The sequence below is a fragment of the Monodon monoceros genome, unplaced genomic scaffold (assembly GCF_005190385.1).
Source record: "Monodon monoceros isolate NGI ecotype Baffin Bay Population unplaced genomic scaffold, NGI_Narwhal_1 Super_Scaffold_18, whole genome shotgun sequence".
In the NCBI taxonomy this organism is placed as follows: domain Eukaryota; kingdom Metazoa; phylum Chordata; class Mammalia; order Artiodactyla; family Monodontidae; genus Monodon; species Monodon monoceros.
In genome coordinates this window covers 164,652,848-164,673,299 of record NW_021703774.1, presented here as the reverse complement: position 1 = coordinate 164,673,299, position 20,452 = coordinate 164,652,848, and the positions used below count along the sequence as shown (strand labels likewise).

Below are 20,452 nucleotides of genomic sequence, written 5' to 3'. Positions count from 1 at the left end.
CCTCACCCCCAGCGCCGACAGCGCGGCGGCCACCGGCCACGGCGGCCACAGGCTCCGCATGGTGCCCCCCGCGGCGTCCGGATCGCCGCCGCCGCCGAGCGCCCTCGGGTCTGGCCCGGGCGGGTCCGGCTGTGAGGCTGGGCCGGGCTTCGCACCACCTTCGCGGGCGGGGCCTGATCGGCGCGGCTCCGGTTCCCTCCCTGGCCGCGCGGGGGAGACCACCCCAGGGCCGGAGTCCCCGGGGAGATGGAGGCTGCTCCCTTTCCCAGAGATGGGGTGGAGGGGCCTTACCCCAGCAGGCAGGAAGGGGGCTCGCAGCAACCCCTCCTTCGAAGAAACATTAAGCTCCCCTTCAAATAAACCTCTATGGCAGATACCAAAAGTCAGGTATTAGGAAAGTGCCCCTAATTTGGCCTACAACAGTCAAGAAAGAGGTTCCTCACCATTGTCCCTTAGGGGCCCCAAGAGCGGTCTTGCCCATTGGAGCTAGAAAGATTGGGGGAAAAAAAGAGGTGGTATAAAAAAGGCATGTGCCTCCCCTCTCATTTCCGCCATCCTCTAGCTCAGGGGTCTTTAAGTCAGAGTTCATGATGATCTCAGAAAATTCCAGAGAACTCTCCTGACCTAGAATGAAAAATGTTATGTGTGTGCGTTTGGGTGGCTGGAGGGGAACCCCATGCTTGTCTCCAGGCTCACAGGTGTGACCTTACCCTCAAAACATTAACAGCTTGGGGCCTAGTTGAAAATCAGGAAGGTGACCCTTCCCTCAGATGTGGGGTGCTCAGGCACTCTCCCTCCCACCCGAGACCCCAGACAACCCTAACCCAGCAGTTTCCCAAAGGACCCTCCGTATCCAGTGAGACCTGGGATCCCCCGCATTTATACATTTTTTTCAGCTTTCCAAAGTGCGCCTCTGTTCATTCCCATATTTGACTCTCACAGTCACACGTGTGTGAAGGAACAGGCACAGAGGGCTGAGGTGACATCCAGGGTCACAGCCACAGTAACAGCTCCTGAGGTCTCCTGGCTTCGCCTTCTGCCTTCTTATAGCCCTCTCTGCAGCCGGAGCGAGCCTTCAACAGGAAATTCTGATCTTGTTACCCTTGCTTCAAACTCTGCAGGGACAGTCCCTTTACCAGTCCCCCATGGCCCCTGCTCACCCTGACCCTCATCTTGTGCTGCTCCCACCTCACTCACTCAGGCCCCCAATTCTCTGGCCCTTCCTCTGTTCCTCAGATTCTCCAAGTTTCTCCTTCCCTCAAGACCTTTATAGCGCTGTTGCCTCTACCTGGAACATTCTTTGCTCATCTCTACTCCTCCCATGGCCGGCTCCTGCTTCAGATGTCAGTTTAAATGTCACCTCCGCAAATATCCCAAATTCTTGATTACGGCACCCCATTTTCCCCTTCATAGTATTTACTGCAGTCTGTTATTTATTTATTTATGTTGGTTTTTAGGTCTATCTCCTTCCCCCTCCCCAGAATTGTGAGTTTTATCAGGGCTGGGACCTTGTCTGGCACAGAGAATCCCCATCACCTGGCATACCACAGGTGCTCAATAAACTTAAAATGAATGGTAGAACAATTAGAGGGGAAGTGAAAATTACTCTGGGGAAGTGCCTTTGAATCCCTGTGCATCTAATTTTGCAATGCCCAAAGACAAAGGAAACATGTCTAAGCACCCTGGGAGAGGCAGGGTGCGTGGGAAGAATTTGAATTCTGGGGTCTTCTGCTCCACTCCCACTGGGTGCAGGACTTCCCATTACCCACCTGAGAGAGAGAAAGGGCTCCCAGGCTGCTTCATTTCATGCTGGGCTACAGCTGGGCTTTTTCTGAAATCAGGACTCTCAGCTACACTGAGCAACAGGTGTTACCTGCCCCAGGAAAAGACCCTTGAAAAAGAAATTCAAGTCACCAAACATCTCTACTGCCTGGCACAGCAGCTACTATTTCCTAGGCACCTAGGGGTATGAGGTGTTTGTCAGTTCTTCTACATCCGTCATCTCATTTAAGCTCTTGGCTCTGAAGCAGGTATTCCTGGCCCCTTTTACAGAACCTGAAACTGAGGCTCGGGGAAGTAACTTGCCCAGGTGTAGTGAAGCAACGGCTCCTCCTTCCATCTCAGCTCAGAGGTCAGCCCTTCCGGAAAGCTCTCCTGACCATTCTTCTCTGATCCCAAGCAGCATCTGGCCTCCTGCTCTGTATCCTCCGCCTCCCCAAGCCCCCCATCCCATGCTTCCTCCTATTGAAAGCGCACAGCACCTTAAGTAGGAGAACCTTGAAGGCAGGGGTTGGGTCTCGTCAGGCCTTACATCCCCAAAGGCCTAGTCGGGGGCTGGAGCCTCCACAGGCGTCTGAGCGAAGGTGAGAAGCGAAGGAGGAGGCTGGCAGCCCACCCCAAGGGCCGAGGCCAGCCTGTCCGTGGAGGGATGACGAGGGAAGCTCACATACCTCCCGAGCAGAAATCCAGAAATCCGCTGAGACGAAGAGCTGTTTATTTTTCAGCACACAAAAGATGAGGGGCCCTTCCTGAAATGCTGCCGGCCCGGGGCTGGGGAGTGAAACTGAACCCACCTCAGACGTGGGAATGGCTTAGCTGGCTCTGCCCCATGGGGAGCACAGTGGGCCCCAGTCAGCGAGTGACATTCCAACGACAGGGCAGCCCTATCTCTTACCCGCCAGGTTCTGGGCGGGGCCTTCCACACAATGTCTTGCTGGATCCCCACACCCACCAAGAGCCCCAACCTCAGCAGGTATCACTTCCCTTTTAGGAGAAGTGGGAGGGGACTAGGCAGGGAGAGGGGCTGGGCAGACCAGACACCTAGAATGAGCCACTGGGCCCAATGTATCTCTCCCGACCCCGTGAAGCCCTGTGAGGTGGCGATCACCACCTCCACTTCACAGAGGAGAAGACTGAGGATTGGGGAGGTGGCGGCACACACCGTCCCCCGCCCCTACTGCCCCCCGCCCCTGCCCCAAGTCACCTGGCTAGAGAGTGAGATGCCAGGATGTGAATCCTGGCTGCCTGACCTCACCACGCTGCCTCCAGAGAGCCCCAGGCACTCAGCTAGTAAGGGGCAGCACTGGGCCTGAAACCTGGGTCCTGGCCCCCTGGTCCCGTGCTCTTTGTGGAGGGGGAGCTGCTTCTTCAGGTGGGACCTCGTGGAGTCCAGAGGCGCTGAGTGGCAGGGCAGCCAGCGCCGTTCTCCCTAATTGCCTCATTTGCGGTTGTGGGGATGCCCGCAGCCAGGGAGCTTCAGGGAAGGGGAAGAACCTCTGCTGCTCTGGGGGGAGTCTCTGCCTTGATCTGCTCGCTCCTCTCCCAGCTCCGCTGAGCCCCTGGATGTGAAATGTGGGCCTGGTGTTCGTGTGAGAAGGGCTTGGCGGAGACCAAGAATGGAGGAGTGGGAACCACGGTCCCCAGTCCTCCCGCTACACAGAGAAGGTGAGGAAAGCCAGATGGAGGGTGTGATGGTGCCCAGCTCTGAAAACCCCACCCTGTGGAAATCAAAGGCCTGGGGTGAACAGAAATGAGAAGTACTATAAATGCTCGTGTGTTTCTGACAACAAAGTCCTCTGGCCCAGGGGCAGGGCACTGGGTGTGATCCCACCGGGGATTTGCCCCGACTATGTTAGTCACTCAGATGGCTCTTGGGGTTGGTTTGCTCAAGGGCGGGGGTATCTTCCAAGAAATCTAGGAGCCCGTCAGAGGCAGCTGTAAGTGAAATTCAGAGGCTTGTGACTCCGTGGCCACATCCTCTGAGCCATTTTCACATTCTGTTTCTAAGTTTCAGCTCCTTAGGGATGCTGCCCTTTGTGGCCAAAGCCCCCATCAGTTCTTGCCTCTCGTGCCAGTAATTAGTTGAGATCTGTTGACTCTTTACATGTTATCTAATACACACTCAGGTTATATGTTAGTTAAATACTTACACTTAACAAGCACCATGATAGAGTGAGTAAAAGCTCTAGTTCCAAACCTCAGTTCAGATCCCCACTATGCCACTTCCCAGTTGCGTGAGCCCGGGCAAGTGACTCAGGCTCTCTGTGCCTCAGCTGTCTCATCTGTAAAACGGGGATGAAAATAATAGCACCTCGCTCGTAGGACTGTTGTGATACTTAAATGGTTAATATAAAGTGCTTAGAACAGTGCTGGGCACACAGCATGTGCCCACCAAGTGTTAGCTGTTGTTATTTGTACCATCAATTCTTATAAAACACGAGGCTCAAAAGCCTGCAATAGATCCCCACCACCTAAAGAACAAAACCCAAACTCCTTAGCTTGGCATTCAAGGCCGCCTGGCAATTGGCCCAAACCTACCTCTCCAGACTCACCCTTTTCACGTACCTCTCAGGTGTGTGGCCGTCACCCTGACCCCTGATCTATCCCTCACTCAAAAGGAGTTTTCTGAGTTCTTGATGTTTGTCAGGCCCTGTGCGGCAAGCTGAGGGGGCAGCCCTGAGTAGGACTTGGTCCCTACCCTCAAGGGACCTATGTTTCCCAAGACTGTGCCCCCTCCACCCCAACTACTGCTCTCCATGACTGGCCTACCTCCTCCTCCATAAAGTCCCCCGCCTCAGTCAGAGGGAATTATGCCCTTCCCTCTGGTGTACCCCCGGCATAGCACCTGCATTTTGTTCAGGCCTTTCTGTCTCTCTGTCTTTATCCCAGGGATGGACCTGGGGGGGATGGGCAGCAATCATTTTATTTCCCTCCATCCCTGGTGTCCAGCACAGAACCTGGTATATAGATAACTGGTTAATTTGTATCCAAGATTTTCACCAAGGCAAAGGCATCTGTGCGTTCAGCAAAGAAGAAACAGTGGAGTTTAGTTACTTGGTGACAACGTAAAATTCAAATAGGACAACTGTGGGCAAGGGGCATATAGTAAAAATATAGTCATCACTCCTGAAGATGACACCATGTAACATCTATTACGACTATTACATTATCCGTGACATTGCTCAGTGTCTTTTACATGAGAAATTTCCATGTGATTAATTTCTTTTTAAATTTACCACAAAGTTCTTGGAGGAGTGAACTGCTTCTTAGCTCTTTGATTATAGGAATCACAGGAATTGGCTGAGGAAGCTCACAGCCAAATCAGAAGCTCACCTATGGGCACTTTTCTGGTCTTTATGTTCAGCTTTGTCCTTGTCCACATTTTCCACTCTATTTTCTCTGCTCCTGATTTTTCATTTCAATTGCATATCGTTATATTGGATGTGTTTCAGTTATAACCCATCAGGAATCCTCTGTGGAATAAAGTGAATTAGAAAAAACCTGTATCAGGAACATACCTTCCCTACTCTACTCTCCTGGGAATGCAGCTTCAAAGTATTTATTCAACAGTGGGAGTGAGGCAATAAAGACAGACCTGGGCCCAACTCCAGGTTCCCTGGCTCATGTGACCATGTCATTTCCCTTCTAAGGCCTCAGTTTCCTCATTTATGAAAAGGTTCAGTGTAAAGATTAAATGAGCTGAAACAAACTGCCTGGCATAGAGTGTCCCACTCCCAAGTGATCTGGCGCCTGGGGGACACACTACAGCACCCACCTCATAAATTGCTTTTCTTTATTTTCCTTCGTCACCTTTCCCATTTGCTTCCGCTCTCATCCAGGTTTTCTGATCTTGGCCTTAGTTCAGCTGACATTTGGCGTGAATTTAGCTCTGTTGCTGTACTCCAGGCAAAACCAACTGACTTCCTGGGTGTCGAGGCTAACGTCAGCAATAAGTCTAATTACCAAAAGATAGTATGTACTCTTGATACGATGTGATAAGAATGGTACTTTACCTCTGTGGCTTTCCTCCCCAAAGCACATCACCCCAGTCTAACCCTAAGAAAAATATCAGACAAATCCCAATTGAGGGACAACCTATAGAATATCCGCTGAGGACTCCTCAAAACTGTCAAGGTCATCAAAATGAGAAAAGTCTGAGAAACGGCCACAGGCAAGAGGAGGTTAAGGAGACATGACAGCTAAATGTAATGGGGTATCCTCAGTGGGATCCTAGAACAGAAAAAGGACATTAGGCAGAAACTTAAAGAAAAGTGAATCAAGTATAGACTTTAGTTAGTAATAATGTATCAATGTCAGTTCATTAATTGTGACAAATGTACCATGTATTAATAATAGGGGAAAAAAATAATAATAGGGGAACTGGGTGTGGGGCGTAAAGGAACTCTCTGTTCTATCTTCCCAATAATGCTATAAATCTAAAACTATTCCAAAATAAAACATTTGTTAAAAAAAATAACTGGCTGCCCCCTAAAACAGAAAACAAAGTTGTCGGCACTGACACAAGCCCAGCACTGCCCAGTTCTCAAGGTTCTTTTATACCCTCATCTTATTTGTGTCTCATGATCAGTCACCCTGTGAAATAAGCCCAGGGATCCCCATTTTACAGATGAGGAGACTGAGGCCAGAGAAAGGAAGCAGCTTGCCTGTTAGTGGCAGAGCTGAGACTCAAACCCAGATCTTCCTGACCCTCTCAGGGCCTCTTCCTCTTTTTCAGGTTGACCTCTTCTGGAGACTGTAGGCTGCCCATTCGGGATGTGGGAAATAGGGAGAGATATAACGGCGGGGGGGGGGGGCTGGGAAGGGAGATTCCACTTTGTGCCAGATGGAGCTGGAGGCCTGAGCATGGAAAGTGGGAAGGTGGGCAGGAGCTAGGGCGCAGTTAGGAGAGGTTAGTTAGGAGTTAAGGGAGGCCTAAAGGTGAGAAAGACTGGAAGGCCAGGGGCACAGAGCATACATGGGAGGTCAAAGCTGCTAACAACCTCCTCAGAGAAGGTAGCAACCCTGCCGGCCAATGAGTCAATCACCCTAGTCTGGACCAGAGTCCCAGGCTGGGCTCCCCTTAACGTGCCGGCAGTGGGAGACTTGCCCACACATGCCGGGAACTGAAAAACATTCACCTACTTGGCCTGGTGTTGACTCACCTGCCTGGGGGCCCCGGAGGCACCGAGAGCCTTACCTAGTGCTGCCAACGGACTGTGCCTCAGCGCCTGCCGAGGAGGCCCGCCCACACCCAAGCCCCAAACCTGGCTAGCAACCTCTTCCTTCTTCCCCGCGTAGGCCCTCCAACCACACCACTGACCGTTCAGGCCCCCTGCAAGGCTCCTACCATGCCTCTCTCCACCCCACCGTCCTGATGGTCTCCATCTGTCACCTCTGCCCCTCTGTCCAGGCCCACTTGGCTCTGCCCCGCCTCTGCCTGGAAGCCTTCCCTGATTAGACCCCCAGTCCGCCATCTCCCAGCTGGCTCCAGCAGGACCTTCTAAACTAACTGATACGATCCAGTCACTCTCCTTCTCACGCAGGCTTCCTGGAACTGGCAGAAGAAAGCATGAGCCTTGGCTGGGCTTCCAGCACTGCCCCCCCACCCACCCACCCCAGGCCCTGATCAGCTCCTGGCACCTCTTCAGCCTCTCTCACCCTCCCTCACATGCTCGAACCTCAGTAAAGTATGGTCAGCCCCCTAAACACACCATGCTTCCTCTTCCAGGCCTTTGCATGTCCCCTGGCCTCTGCCTGGCCTTTGCTCTCCTCCCTCCCCTGGCTAACCCCTCAGCTCCCAGGCATCTTCCTGCAGGCAGCCTTCTAGGACTTTACTGTGACCCTTGCTCTATGCTCCTCAAAGGCAGCTACACAGCCTTCTAGCATCTCATCCCACCAGAGTGACCAGCAGCCAAGTGCAGCTGTGTGACCTTGACAAAGCTTCCTGTGCTTTGGTTTCCTCATCTATCAAATGATTATGGTATTCACTCCATAGGGTCTTTATACATATTCAACAAGATGCATAAAGTCCTCAGTCCAGTGCCTCACAGAGAAGCAGCGCTCAGTAGATGTTAGTGTGTGTGGCGGTGGGTTCAGAAAGGGCTGGCTCTTCAGGTCACACTGAAGATGATGGAAGATGGGAAGAGGAGGAACTGGGAGGACCTATGACACGGCAGGCACCGCGCCTGATCTCCTTGACTCTTCCCGGTTACGTAGCATAAAACTACTGTAATACAAGGAAGGTCTAAAACTTCCCTAAAGTCACACTTCTGGTAACTAACAAAGCCTGGGTTGGAGCCCAGGTGTATCTATTCCCAAAACTTGTGGTTTTGCCATTATGACAAATAAGATGGCAGCCCCAACCTGCTCCATCCCTACCACTTCAGGCACCACCTCTTGGCTGGGTTAAAGGGGCTGGGTTGTCCACTCTTATAGCCAAGCACCAGGTTCAAGGCAGACCAGGAACCTGCAGCGGGCACTAAGCTGTGCAGGATGACCAGGCTGGGTAAGTCCCAGGCTGGGAAGACCAAGCATGCCCAAGCATTTGTCGATATAATCACATAAAACTTCGGACAAAGCTAATCTGTCTCCCTTAGTGATATTTATAATGGTGATGACTGAGCTGCCCAGTAATTAGGCTCAGCCAGGAAGCAGTTCATGGAACTGGTTATAATTAGTATTTGTGTTACACGGGTGGGATGCTGACGACTGGGATGAGGGGGAGGAAGCAGGCGGGGCAGGAAGCCTTGGGGACTCCTTGGATCCCTAAACAGAGGTGGCCAGGGCCCTCACACTTTGTGCCAGGCCCTGTGCCAACCGACTCATGTGGATAATCCTGTTTAGCTTTCATGATAACTCCATGATGTGGGCCCCATTATCCCTTTTCTAGGGTGAGGGAACAGGTTCAGAGAGGTCCTTTCACTTGTGCAAATTCACACAGCCAGTGAAGAACAGAGCCAGGGTCCATACAGGCCTGCCCACCTTCCCCTCCAGCCCAGTGATGTCCTAGACATAAGGAAGTAATCAGGACTTGGGCTGGGAGGCAGGAGATCTGTATTCTGGACTGAGTTCCAACACTGCCTTACCCTGGGCCTCAGCTAGTGACTTCCCCTCTGCAGGACAAAAAGAGAAGGTGTGCCTGTCAGGCTGGGAGTGGCTGAGAGTGTGAACTTGGGAGCGAGGCTCCTGGGATTCTAAGCTCTGGGCAAGCCACTCAACCAACTAAGCCTCAGTGTCCTCATCTGTAAAATGGAGACCAGTCTTGTCCTCATAGGGTTGTGAGGGTTAAGTTAAAAAACTCAGAACAATGCCTCAATATTATCATCATTTATGGGAAAGGCACATGCTTTGGAGTCAGTTTTTCCAAAATGGGGAGGTAGTTACTGGATTCAAACAGTGGTTTGAAAGCATATGCTTTTTAACCCCATAGAGCCCTCTATTTATTATTTTTAGTTAACACATCCAGTTTTTATTTTGTTTTAATCTTATTTATTTTTGAAGTATAACTGACCTAAACACTATGTTAGTTCCAGGTGTACAATATAGTGATTTGATATTTCTATACATTACAAAAGGATCACCACAGTAAGTCCGGCTAGCATCAGTCACCATACAAAATTATTTCAATATTATTGACTATATTCCTCATGTTGTACATTTCATTCCTGTGACTCTTTTATTTTGCCACTAGAAGTCTGTACCTCTTAATCTCCCTCACTTATTTCACTCATCCCCCTACTTGCCTTCCCTCAGTCAACCACCTGTTCGCTCTCTGCATCTATGACTCTGTTTCTGTTTTGTTACATTTGTTCATTTGTTTTGTTTTTTAGATTCCACATGTAAGTAAAATCACACTGTATTTGTCTTTCTCTGTCTGACTTATTTTACTTAGCATAATACCCTCTAGATCTATCCATGTTGTTGCAAATGGTAAGATTTCATTCTTTTTTATGGCTTAGTAATATTCCATTTTATATACACACACGCACGCACACGCACACGCACACACACACACACACACACACCACATCTTCTTTATCCATTCAACTATCAATGGGCACTTAGGTTGCTTCCATATCTTTACTATTTTAAATAATGCTGCAATGAATGCTGGAGTGCATATATCTTTTCAAATTAGTGTTTTTGTTTTCTTCAGAAAAATACCCAGAAGTGGAATTGCTGGATAATATGGTAGTTCTATTTTTGAATTTTTGAGGAACCTTCGTATTATTTTCCATAGTGGCTATACCAATTTATATTCCTACTAATGGTTCACGAAGGTTCTCTTTTCTTCACATCCTTGCCAACACTTGTTCTTTGTTTTGATTACTGTAGCTTTGTATTATAGTTTGAAATCAGGGAGCATGATATCTTTAGTTTTGTGCTTTTTCAATATTGTTTTGGCTATCTGGGGGTCTTTTTTGTTTCCATACAAATTTTAGAATTATTTGTTCTGGTTCTGTGAAAAATGTCATTGGTATTTTGATATGGATTTCATTGAACCTGTATATTGCCTTAAGCAGTATGGTCATTTTAACAACAGTAACTCTTCCAATCCATAAGCATGGTATATCTTTACATTTTTTGTGTGTCTTCTTCAATTTATTTCATCAGTGTCTTACAGTTTTTAGTGTGTAGGTCTTTTACCTCCCTGGTTAAACTTATTCCTAGGTATTTTACTCTTTTGGATGCAATTGTAAACAGGACTGTCTTCTTAATTTCTTCTTCTGATAAATCATTGTTAGTGCATATAAACACAATAGTTTATTGAATATTAATTTTGTATCATGCAACTTTACTAAATTCATTTATTAGTTCTAATAGTTTTTTATAAGATCTTTAGGACTTTCTATATATGGTGTCATGTCATCTGCAAACAGTGACAGCTTTACTTCTTCCTTTCCAGTTTGGATTCCTTTTATTTCTTTTTCTTGCCTGATTTCTGCAGCTAGGACTCCCAATACTATGTTGAATAAAGGTGGTGAGAGTGGGCATCCTGTCTTGTTCCTGATCTTAGAGGAAATGCTTTCAGCTTTTCAACATTGAGTATGATGTTAGCTGTGGGCTTGTCATATATGGCTTTTACTATGTTGAGATATGTTGCCTCTACACCCACTTTATTGAGAGTTTTTATCATAAATGGATGTTGAATTTTGTCAAAAGCTTTTTCTGCATCTATTGAGATTATCATATGATTTTTATTCTTCAATTTGTTAATTCGATGTATCACATTGATTGATTTGCAAATATTGAACCATCCTTGCATCCCTGGGATAAATCCCACTTGATCATTGTGTATGATCCTTTCGATGTATTGTTGAATTTGGTTTGCTAATACTTTGCTGAGGATCTTTGCTTCTATGTTCATCAGTGATATTGGTCTATAATTTTTTTCTTTTCTTTCCTTCCTCCCTTCCTCCCCCCCACTCCCTCCCTCCCTCCCTCCCTCCCTTCCTTTGTGCGGTGTCTTTGTCTGCTTTTGGTAACAAGGTGATACTTGCCTCTAAAATGAGTTTGGAAGCATTCCTTCCTCTTCAAGGGTTTTTGGAATAGTTTGAGAAGAATAAGTGTTCACTCTTCTTTAAATGTTTTGTAGAATTCACCTGTGAAGCCATCTCGTCCTGGAGTTTTGTTTGTTGGGAGGTTTTTTTTTTTTAATTATTACTACTGATTCAATTTCATTACTGGTAATTGGTCTTCATATTTTCTATTTCTTCCTGATTCAGTCTTCGGAGATTGTAGGAATCTATTCATTTCTTCTAGGTTGTCCATCTTATTGACAAATAATTGTTCATAGTAATCTCTTAAGATCCTTTCATTTCTGTGCTGTTGGTTGTAACTTTTCCTCTTTCATTCCCGACTTTATGTATGTGGGCTCTCTTCTCTTTTGGGGGGATGAGTCTGGTTAAATGTTTATCAGTTTCATTTAAGTTTTCAAAACCATCTTGTATTCATTGATCTTTTCTATTGTTTTTTAGTCTCTCTTTATTTCTGCTCTGATCTTTGTGATTTATCTCCTTCTATTAACTTTGGGTCCTGTTTGTCTTTTTTCTAGTTCCCTTAGGTGTAAGGTTAGGTTAAGATTTTTCCTTGTTTCCTGATGTAGGCTTGTATCACTATAAACTTCTCTCTTAGAACTGCTTTTGCTGCATCCCATAGATTTTGCATCATTGTGTTTCCATTTTAATTTGTCTCCATGTATTTTTTAATTTCTTTTTTGATTTCTTCAGTGACTCATTCGTTGTTTAGTAGCATATTGTTTACCTCCATTGTTTGTTTTTTGCAGGTTTTTTTCCTTGTAATTGATTTCTAGTCTCATAGCATTGTGATCAGAAAAGATGCTTGATATGATTTCAGTGTTTCTAAATTTATTGAGACTGGGGGCTTCCCTGGTGGCGCAGTGGTTGAGAGTCCACCTGCCGATGCAGGGGACACGGGTTCGTGGCCTGGTCCGGGGAGATCCCACATGCTGCGGAGCAGCTAGGCCCGTGAGCCATGGCCGCTGAGCCTGTGCGTCTGGAGCCTGTGCTCCACAATGGCAGAGGCCACAACAGTGAGAGGCCCGTGTACCGCAAAAAAAAAAAAAAATTTATTAAGACTGGTTTTGTGGCCTAGTATGTGATCTGTTCTAGAGAATGTTCCATGAGCACTTGAAAGAAATGTATACTCTGCTGCTTTTGCGTAGAATGTTCTATATATATATCTATTAAGTCCATCTGCCCTAATGTGTCATTTAAGGCCAGTGTTTCCCTATTGATTTTCTGTCTGGATAATCTGTCCACTGATGTAAGTGGAGTGTTAAAGTCCCTGCTATTGTTGTGTTACTGTCAATTTCTCCTTTTATGTCTGTTAATATTTGCCTTATATATTTAGGTACTCCTATGTTGGGTGCATATATATTTACAATTGTTATATCTTCTTGATGAATTGATCCCTTTATCATTATGTAATGTCCTTTTGTGTCTCTTTAATTTTTACAGTCTCTGTTTAAAGTCTATTTTGTTTGATATTAGTATTGCCACCTCAGCTTTCTTGTTTGTTTGTTTGTTTTTGGCCACCCCGCATGGTTTGTGGGATTTTAGTTCCCTGACCAGGGATTGAACCTAGGCCCTTAGCAGTGAAAGCACAGAGTCCTAACCGCTGGACCACCACGGAATTCCCCACCCCAGCTTTCTTTCCATTTCCATTTGCATGGATATCTTTTCTATCCCCTCACCTTCAGTCTGTGTGTCTTTAGATCTGAAGTGAGTCTCTTGTAGGAAGCATATATATGGGTCTTTTTTTTTAAAAAAAAACCATTCAGCCACTCTCTTTTTTTTTTTTTTTGCTGTATGCGGGCCTCTCACTGTTGTGGTCTCTCCCGTTGCGGAGCACAGGCTCCAGATGCGCAGGCCCAGTGGCCACGGCCCACGGGCCCAGCCACTCCGCGGCACGCGGGATCCTCCTGGACTGGGGCACGAATCCATGTCCCCTGCATCGGCAGGCGGGCTCTCAACCACTGAGCCACCAGGGAAGCCCCACTCTATGTCTTTTGATTGGAGCATTTACATTTAAAGTAATTATTGACAGGTGTGTACTTATTGCCATTTTTGTTGTGTCCTGGTTATTTTTGTAGTTCTTTTTTGTTTCTTTCTTCTTCTTTTGCTCTCGTCCCTTATGATTTGATGACTATCTTTAGAGTTAATGTTTAGATTCCTTTATCTTCTTTTGTGTCTACCTATTCCAGATTTTTGGTTTGTGGTTATCATGAGGTTTATATATAACAACATATATATATACACACACACACATATATATGAATATGATATTTATATGAGTATTTTAAATTGATGATCTCTTAAGTTCACAAAAATGAATATAGATATAGATATAGATGATTTATATTACTTTTGTCTGTTAACCTCCCTACTGGCTTTATACGTGGTTGATCTACTACCTTTATGTATATTTGCTTTTACCAGTGAGATTTTTCCTCTTGGAATTTTCATATTTCTGGTTGTGGTCTTTTACCAATTAGAGAAGTTCCTTTCACATTTCTTGTAAAGCTAGTTTAGTAGTGCTGAACTCCTTTAGCGTTTGCTTATCTGTAAAACCCTGTATCTCTCCTTCAAATCTGAATGATAGCCTTGCCAGGTAGAGTATTCTTGGTTGTATGTTTTTCTTTTCATTACTTTAAATATATCATGCCACTCCCTTCTGGCCTGCAAAGTTTCTGCTGAAAAGTCAGCTGATCATCTTATGGGAGTTCCCTTAAATAGTTGTTTTTCTCTTGCTGCTTTTAAGATTCTCTCTTTATCTTTAATTTTTGCCATTTTAATTACAATGTCTTTGTGTGGACCTCTTTGGGTTCATCTTGTTTGGGACTCTGTACTCCTGGACCTGGATATCTGTTTCCTTTCCCAGGTTAGGGAAGTTTTCAGCTACTATCTTTTCAAGTAGGTTCTCTGCCCCTTTCTCTCTCTCTCCCTATAATGTGAATCTTAGTATGCTTGATGTTGTTCCAGAGGTTCCTTAAACTATCCTCATTTTTAAAAAATTCTTTTTTTTCTCTTCAGCTTGGGTGATTTCCACTATTCTGTCTTCCACTTCACTGATCCATTCCCTTGAATCATCTAATCTATTGCTGATTCCTTCTAGTGCATGTTTAATTTCAGTTATTGTATTCTTCAGCTGTTTGGTTCCTCTTTATATTTTCTAACTCTTTCTTAAACTTCTCACTGTGTACATCCATTCTTCTTCCAAATTCATTGAGCATCTTTATGATCATTCCCTTGAATTTTTTTATTGGGTAGACTGCTTATCTCCATTTCACTTAGTTCTTCCTCTTGGGTTTTATCTTGTTCTTTTGTTTGGAACATATTCCTCTGTTGCCTCATTTTGCATAATTCTGTTTTTATTTCCATGTATAAGGTAGGTTTATTACATTTCCCAATCTTGGAGAAGTGGCCTTTTGTAGGAGATGTCTTATGAAGCCAGCAGAACACTCCCACTGGTCACCAGAGCTGTATACTCTAGGGGTGCCCCCTATGTGGGCTGTGTGAGCCCTTCTGTTGTGGTAGGGCCAACTACTGTGGGTGGGGTAGGTGGGGGACCTGTTGGCTACCAGGCCCTGCCTTGTGCAGGGGCTGCTGGCCTGCTGGTGGGTGGGTCTGGGTCCTGTAGAGCCCTTTGTTTTTTGTTTTGTTTTGTTTTTGTTTTTGTTTTTTTGGCTGCACCACACGGCTTGCAGGATCTTAGCTCCCTGACCAGGGATCAAACCCGGTCCCCTGCAGTGGAAGTATGGAGTCCTAACTACTGGACCACCAGGGAATTCCCAGAGCCCTTTGTTTTTAAAAACTTAACACTGCAACCCAAAATACAAAAGAGATATAAGTGGAGTTGCCACTTACGCATTCAATGACCCCATATCCTGACCCTGAGCCTGGTTTCCTCAGAGGTACCAAGAAAGAGAGTTTGAAAAATCCCTCATCTATGTTTCTCTCTGAGAATTAATGGTTCTAAAGCTCTGATATCAAAGTGAGGTGGATGCAGGCAATGGTGGTCTGGGGCTGGGATGTTGTCACCCAGTGTGGGTGGGACAGACTGGGCCGCACCTATGGCAGAGTTCACTGGGGCCTGTTGGCTGTCACCATTCAAGCTAGATAGCTGTTTCCCCAAGAGGTGACTGAGAAGCAGGGGAAAGAGCACTGGACTTGGAATCAGGTGGATGGACCCACATTCCAGCCCAGCCACATGGCCTCGGTCAAGTCGCATCACCTCTCTGGGCCTCACTGTCCTCAACTATAAGATGGGCATGATAACATCATTCTTATCTAGCGACATCAGGACCAAACTGAACCACATGCATGTAAAGGCTTTGCAACTGTGAAAGACTGGCCCAAATCAATATTTTCACTTATTTCTGGTAGATTATTTTCCCTTCCTAAGAGCACAGAGTCTGGAGCCAGACTATGTAGGTTCAAACCTCGATGCCACCATGTACTGGCTGAGGGCCCAGGGTCCAATTATCGAGCCTGTTTCCTCCTGTGTAAAATGACGACATAGAGGAAGGGCTTAGCATAGTGCCTGGCACACAGTAAGTGCTCAATAAGTGTCTGCTGCTCTTGGTGCGGGGAACAATAACTAATGGCAAACTTGCTCCCTAGTGCCCTCATCCAGTGTAGACAAAGTTGAAGAGGGGTGAGTGGCTCCTCTTGACCCTGTAAAGCATGCAAGTTCAAAAGCTGTAGTTGAGATTTTTGGTTCTGCACTGAACTGTGGAGCAAGCTTTCCCGGGCTACACTGGGGATATGCCTGTCCTCTGTCCTTAAAGTCCAATTCAATTCAATAGCTGTTTCCTAGAGGTTCTGTGATGCCTGGATATTGAGCACCTATCATATGCCAGGCCCTCACCATAACCCTGCATGGTAGGTAGCACTGTACCCATTTGACAGATGAGGAAACTGAGGTTCAGAGAGGTGATATGAGCACCTCAAGGCCAGGCTGCCGCTTCATGATGCACAGGATCTGGAGCCAGGCCCAGGGGGCTCCCCTGGTGTGGAGGCTGCTGGAAGGCTTGTGAGGGTCCTGGGGTACCAGCCCATGTTACTTGGTGTTTTGGTGGGTAGTGGTGTTCTGGCCTCACCCTGTCATGTCCCTCAGGCTTCCGAAACACTTCCCTGCCAGTGAACACAGCCCAGCCCTGCCATGTCATCCCTCCTACAGCCCACGGCCCACGACCCTTTGCTGTGCACCAGAACGGTTGTGAGCACTCTGCATTCATCACTCATTCAATCCCACCAACGACTTTCTGGAAGTGATCTCTACCTCTCTGAGCCTTGGCTTTCTCATTGGTAATATGGTTATAATAAGAGTACATCTCTCAAAAGTGGGTGTGAAGACCTAATTGGAAAAAAAAAATAACGGCAAACACTTATTTAGCACTTACTTCAGGACAGGTCCCGGCTCAGTGACACAGGCAAGGGCCAGAGGGGAGGGTCTGGCCTCTCCCTGTCATGTCCCTCAGGCTTCTGGAACACTTCCCTGCAGTGACCACAGACCTTCTTTCCCCACAACTCCGGGTCCTGAGGAATGCGGCCAAATGGAGCAGCAAAAGCACGGGAGTGGGAGCTAGAAGTCCAGGTCTGGTCCTGGCTATGCCCTCTCTGGGCCTCAGTTTCCTCTCCCGCGGATGTGCTAGAGGTCAGTGGAAATGCAGCACTGTTTGGCCTGGTGATCCTATCTTCCCCTTTCCAACCTCCCCAGCTGACAGGCTCGTCTGAACGAAGCGCCTGTGGGTGGAGATGCCCCAGCCACCAGCTCTCCCCAGCGGCAGCCTGGCCTGGCCCTGGGCCGGCTGGCTGATTCTTCTGCTGTCACCTCCTCCTCTCCCCTGCCACCCTCTGGGCCTGGGCCCTCTCCCTGCCAGGTTCCTGCTGCTTCTGTCCTCACTTGCCCAGTGCTCCCTGACACCCTCATCAAGCATCAGCCATGCTTCCATCCTTCCAACCCCACCCCTGGCTGCTTTCCCAGCACATCCTAAAATTGGGGCTCCATCAACTGACAGCCAAGGTGCCTGGACCTGAAAATGACCTGTGCCAGGGCAGTCCCAGCGGGTGGGGCCGAGCCTCTCTCATCGCTCGTTCAGGGTGGTAGCACCCTTGGCTGGCAAAGCTGCACCCCAAATGGTATAACCATCCCAGGCAGCTTCGCCCTCCATCCCCACTTCTGTAGTGGTTAAGAGCGGGGACTCAGGAAGCAGACAGTCGGTGTTCAAATGCCAGCCAAGTACTCTGTAACCTTGGCCAAGTCACTTAATTCCTCTCTACGTCTCAGCTTACTCATCTGTAAAATGGATGCATTAATAAACTGTTAGGAAGATTAGATGACTTAATAGCATCGAGTACTTAGAACAGGACCTGAAGCAAAGGAACCAGTCCACAAATACCAGCTACTATTGTAAGTAACATTCTGATCAGCCCAAGGCCCAACGCACACCCTGGCAGTCCACAGGTCAAGTCTGGCCCACACGTGTGAAGTATCTGGCGTGTAGTGTTGTAATAGGTTTCGAAATACCAACATTAGGAGATTTTACATGAAAATCAGTATTTTCAGCTTTCCTTTAAAAAAGACTTGGCAGAAGAAAAAAAAAAAGAGAAAAAAAGACTTGGCAGTGCTGGGCCCACATTCTCAAGTGGCAACAGCCAGCTGGAGCTGAGGGGCGGCTGTGCCCTTTGGACCGACCACAAATCCCCAGGGTCCTACAGCCCCCCACCCCTCCCCATTTCTTGTCTCCTCCTCACGGTAGCCCAGGCTCAGCTGCCACTTTTCATCATGCTGGTACTCTACTTCTTCAACAAAGAGAAAAGAAATATTTCTTATAATCTTGCCTCAGTCAAAAGTGGGGAAATGATTTCTGTGAGGCTTAAAAATAGGCAAAACTAATCCATGGTGACAGACATTAGAACAGCAGTTGCCTCTGAGGACAGGACTGACTGGAAAGGGGCATGAGGGAACTTTCTGGGGGAATGCAAATGTTCTGGAAATGTCCTATACCTTGATTCCACTGTGGTTACACGGGTGTCTACAGTTGTCAAAATTCGTCAAACTGTTTGCTTCTGGCCTGTGCATTTTACTCTATACAAGTTACACCTCAGTAAGAAAAAAAAAAAAGTGGAAGACTTAAAATGGGTTAGGAGGGTCTCGTGTTTCAAAGAAAACATTGTCTGACTCCTTTGTGGGTGTGAAGCAAACACCTGTGAGTTTAATACACTGACAGCTGGGAAAGAAGACAGAACCTAAGGTGCGCCCCCGGGAAATCAACGCAGTGCCCCTGCTCACATCTGAGCTTGAGACCTAATGTCCAAGGCCACGAATGACTGATCTCAAAGGACTCTCAGACCCATAGTGTCCAACCCAGTAGCCATTAGCTGCATGTGGCTACTGAAATTAAAATAAAATTAAAATGAAGAATTCAATTCTGCATTTGCACTAGCCACACTTCGAGTGCCCGATAGTCAGACACGGTTAATAGCACAGATACGGAACATTTCCGTATCACAGAGAGTTCTATTGGACAGCGCTGGTGTACACGCTGGCTATGTAGCTGGGCTAACTTCTGGGCCCTAGGCCGGGGCAGGCACTGTGATCACTGCTGCACAGCGCCTGACACACAGTAGCTGTTCAGTAACTGAGCTGAATGAATGAATGAGAATAGAAGCAGCAAATGGCGAGACCTGAGTTTGAACCCTGACCCTGGCCCTCGCCAACTGCAGGGCCTCCAGCAAACCTGCCCTCTGAGCCTCGGTGTTGTCTGTACAGATGGCAGTAGCGATCTCTCCCTCTCTCTCAGGACTGGGCACTTAACCCGATGTTCTCGGGGTGCTCAGAGGACCGGAAGCCAAGAAAAGGCCTGCAGGGGAACTGATGTGCCAGCAGTCCCACTCTGAATTCTAGAACAAGTAGGAGGCATGGGAGTGGTGGGAGGGGCGGTTGGGGGCATTTCTGTTTGTTAGGGTGGTTTCTGAAAATGCTCTGGGGTGGGGTGGGTGGGCACAGGCAGTGGCAAAGATAAAGCAAGCTGGGCCCAGCTCTGTGGGTCTGAGAGGGAGGGCTGCTGAGCATAGGGCAACATCTACATTAGCCCCCATGCCCGGCTGCCAGAATCTGAGCTGGGAACCAGCATCGGACACCCACAGACGTGGCTGTGGTCAGGGTGTCTGGGACAGGGAGCCACCGCCATTCCCAGAGACCCCTCCGTCCCCTCAGGAGGTGGACTCCCAGCAGGGCAGGCCGGGATGGGGCCCACCATGCGGGCTGCTGGGAGCAGAGAGGGCTGGGCCCTGAGCCGGGGCTGGCCCAGGGTCGTCTTCCCTGCATCCATCCTTCTCTATATCCAGCCATACAGAGCCTCTTAAGAGCTGGGAATGTCAGCGCTCATTTGTCCATTCATTCATTCAACAAATATTTATTAGGCACCTACTGTGTGCTAGGAAATGGCTCCACGCTTGATGTATATCACTGAATAAGACAAAGTCCTTGCTCTCACGAGCTTGAAGTTTAATAGGACGGACCCTAAACAATGTTGCTAAGAGTTATTATAATAATAGCATCTAACACGTATTGAGTGCTTACTGCGTGCTGAGCACTGTCAGTGCTTTTTAATGCATTTCTTATTTAATCCTTACAAAAATAATAATATATATTATTACTGACCCTGTTTTATAGGTGAGGAAATTGAGGCACAGAGAGGTTACAGCCAAGATCACCCAGCTCTAAGTGGTGAACTTTGGGATTTGAACCCAGGCAGTCTGACTCTGGAGTCCCTAACCCTAACCAGTACCTCGACTGCCTCATTTCAGAGAGTGACTTGTGTTACAGAGAAAGGACAGCAGGGCGGTGTGGTGGGGAACCCTGCGGAGGAGTGGAGAAGACCTCTGTGAGCAGGTGACATGTCACGTGAAACCAGAATGATGGGGTGTCAGCGGTGAGGGGGCTACTTCAGGCAGAGGCAACAGCCAGAGCAAAGGCCCGGAGGTAGGACCAAGCAGAGATCAAGGAGTGGGAAGAAGGGCAGTGTGGCTGGAGGGGTGAGCCTTGTCCGACCCCCATGCCCACGCCATCCCATTCTACAGATGAACTAGCTGAGGTCCAGAGGAAGTCCCCTGAGTAAGCTGCACCAGGGGCACAGCCAGGA

The 20,452-nt window shown here is 47.6% G+C and overlaps 1 protein-coding gene and 1 long non-coding RNA gene across 7 annotated transcripts in view; both read right to left on the bottom strand.

Moving 5' to 3' along the window:
• ECE1 (endothelin converting enzyme 1) overlaps window positions 1-20,452 on the bottom strand; it is a 113,596-nt gene that overhangs the window by 55,827 nt on the left and 37,317 nt on the right. The window contains exons 1-3 of one of the 6 annotated variants that reach the window (XM_029230678.1): window positions 2,451-2,610; window positions 1,770-1,891; window positions 7-1,073 (exon numbers count right to left, since the gene is read on the bottom strand). The exons of 1 other annotated variant lie outside the window; for it this stretch is intronic. In XM_029230678.1, coding sequence (XP_029086511.1) covers window positions 7-60 — 54 coding nt within the window. In that variant the 5' untranslated portion in view covers window positions 61-1,073; window positions 1,770-1,891; window positions 2,451-2,610. Of the gene's footprint in view, window positions 1-6; window positions 1,074-1,769; window positions 2,622-20,452 lie in introns of those variants that run through there. 4 more of the 6 variants (XM_029230679.1, XM_029230677.1, XM_029230682.1 and 1 more) reach the window with 4 other exon arrangements.
• Window positions 3,028-5,926, bottom strand: LOC114899698. Its single transcript, XR_003794633.1, has 3 exons — window positions 5,555-5,926; window positions 5,113-5,252; window positions 3,028-4,061 (listed from the first exon to the last, which is right to left on the bottom strand). It is a non-coding gene; the product is annotated as an uncharacterized LOC114899698 (long non-coding RNA).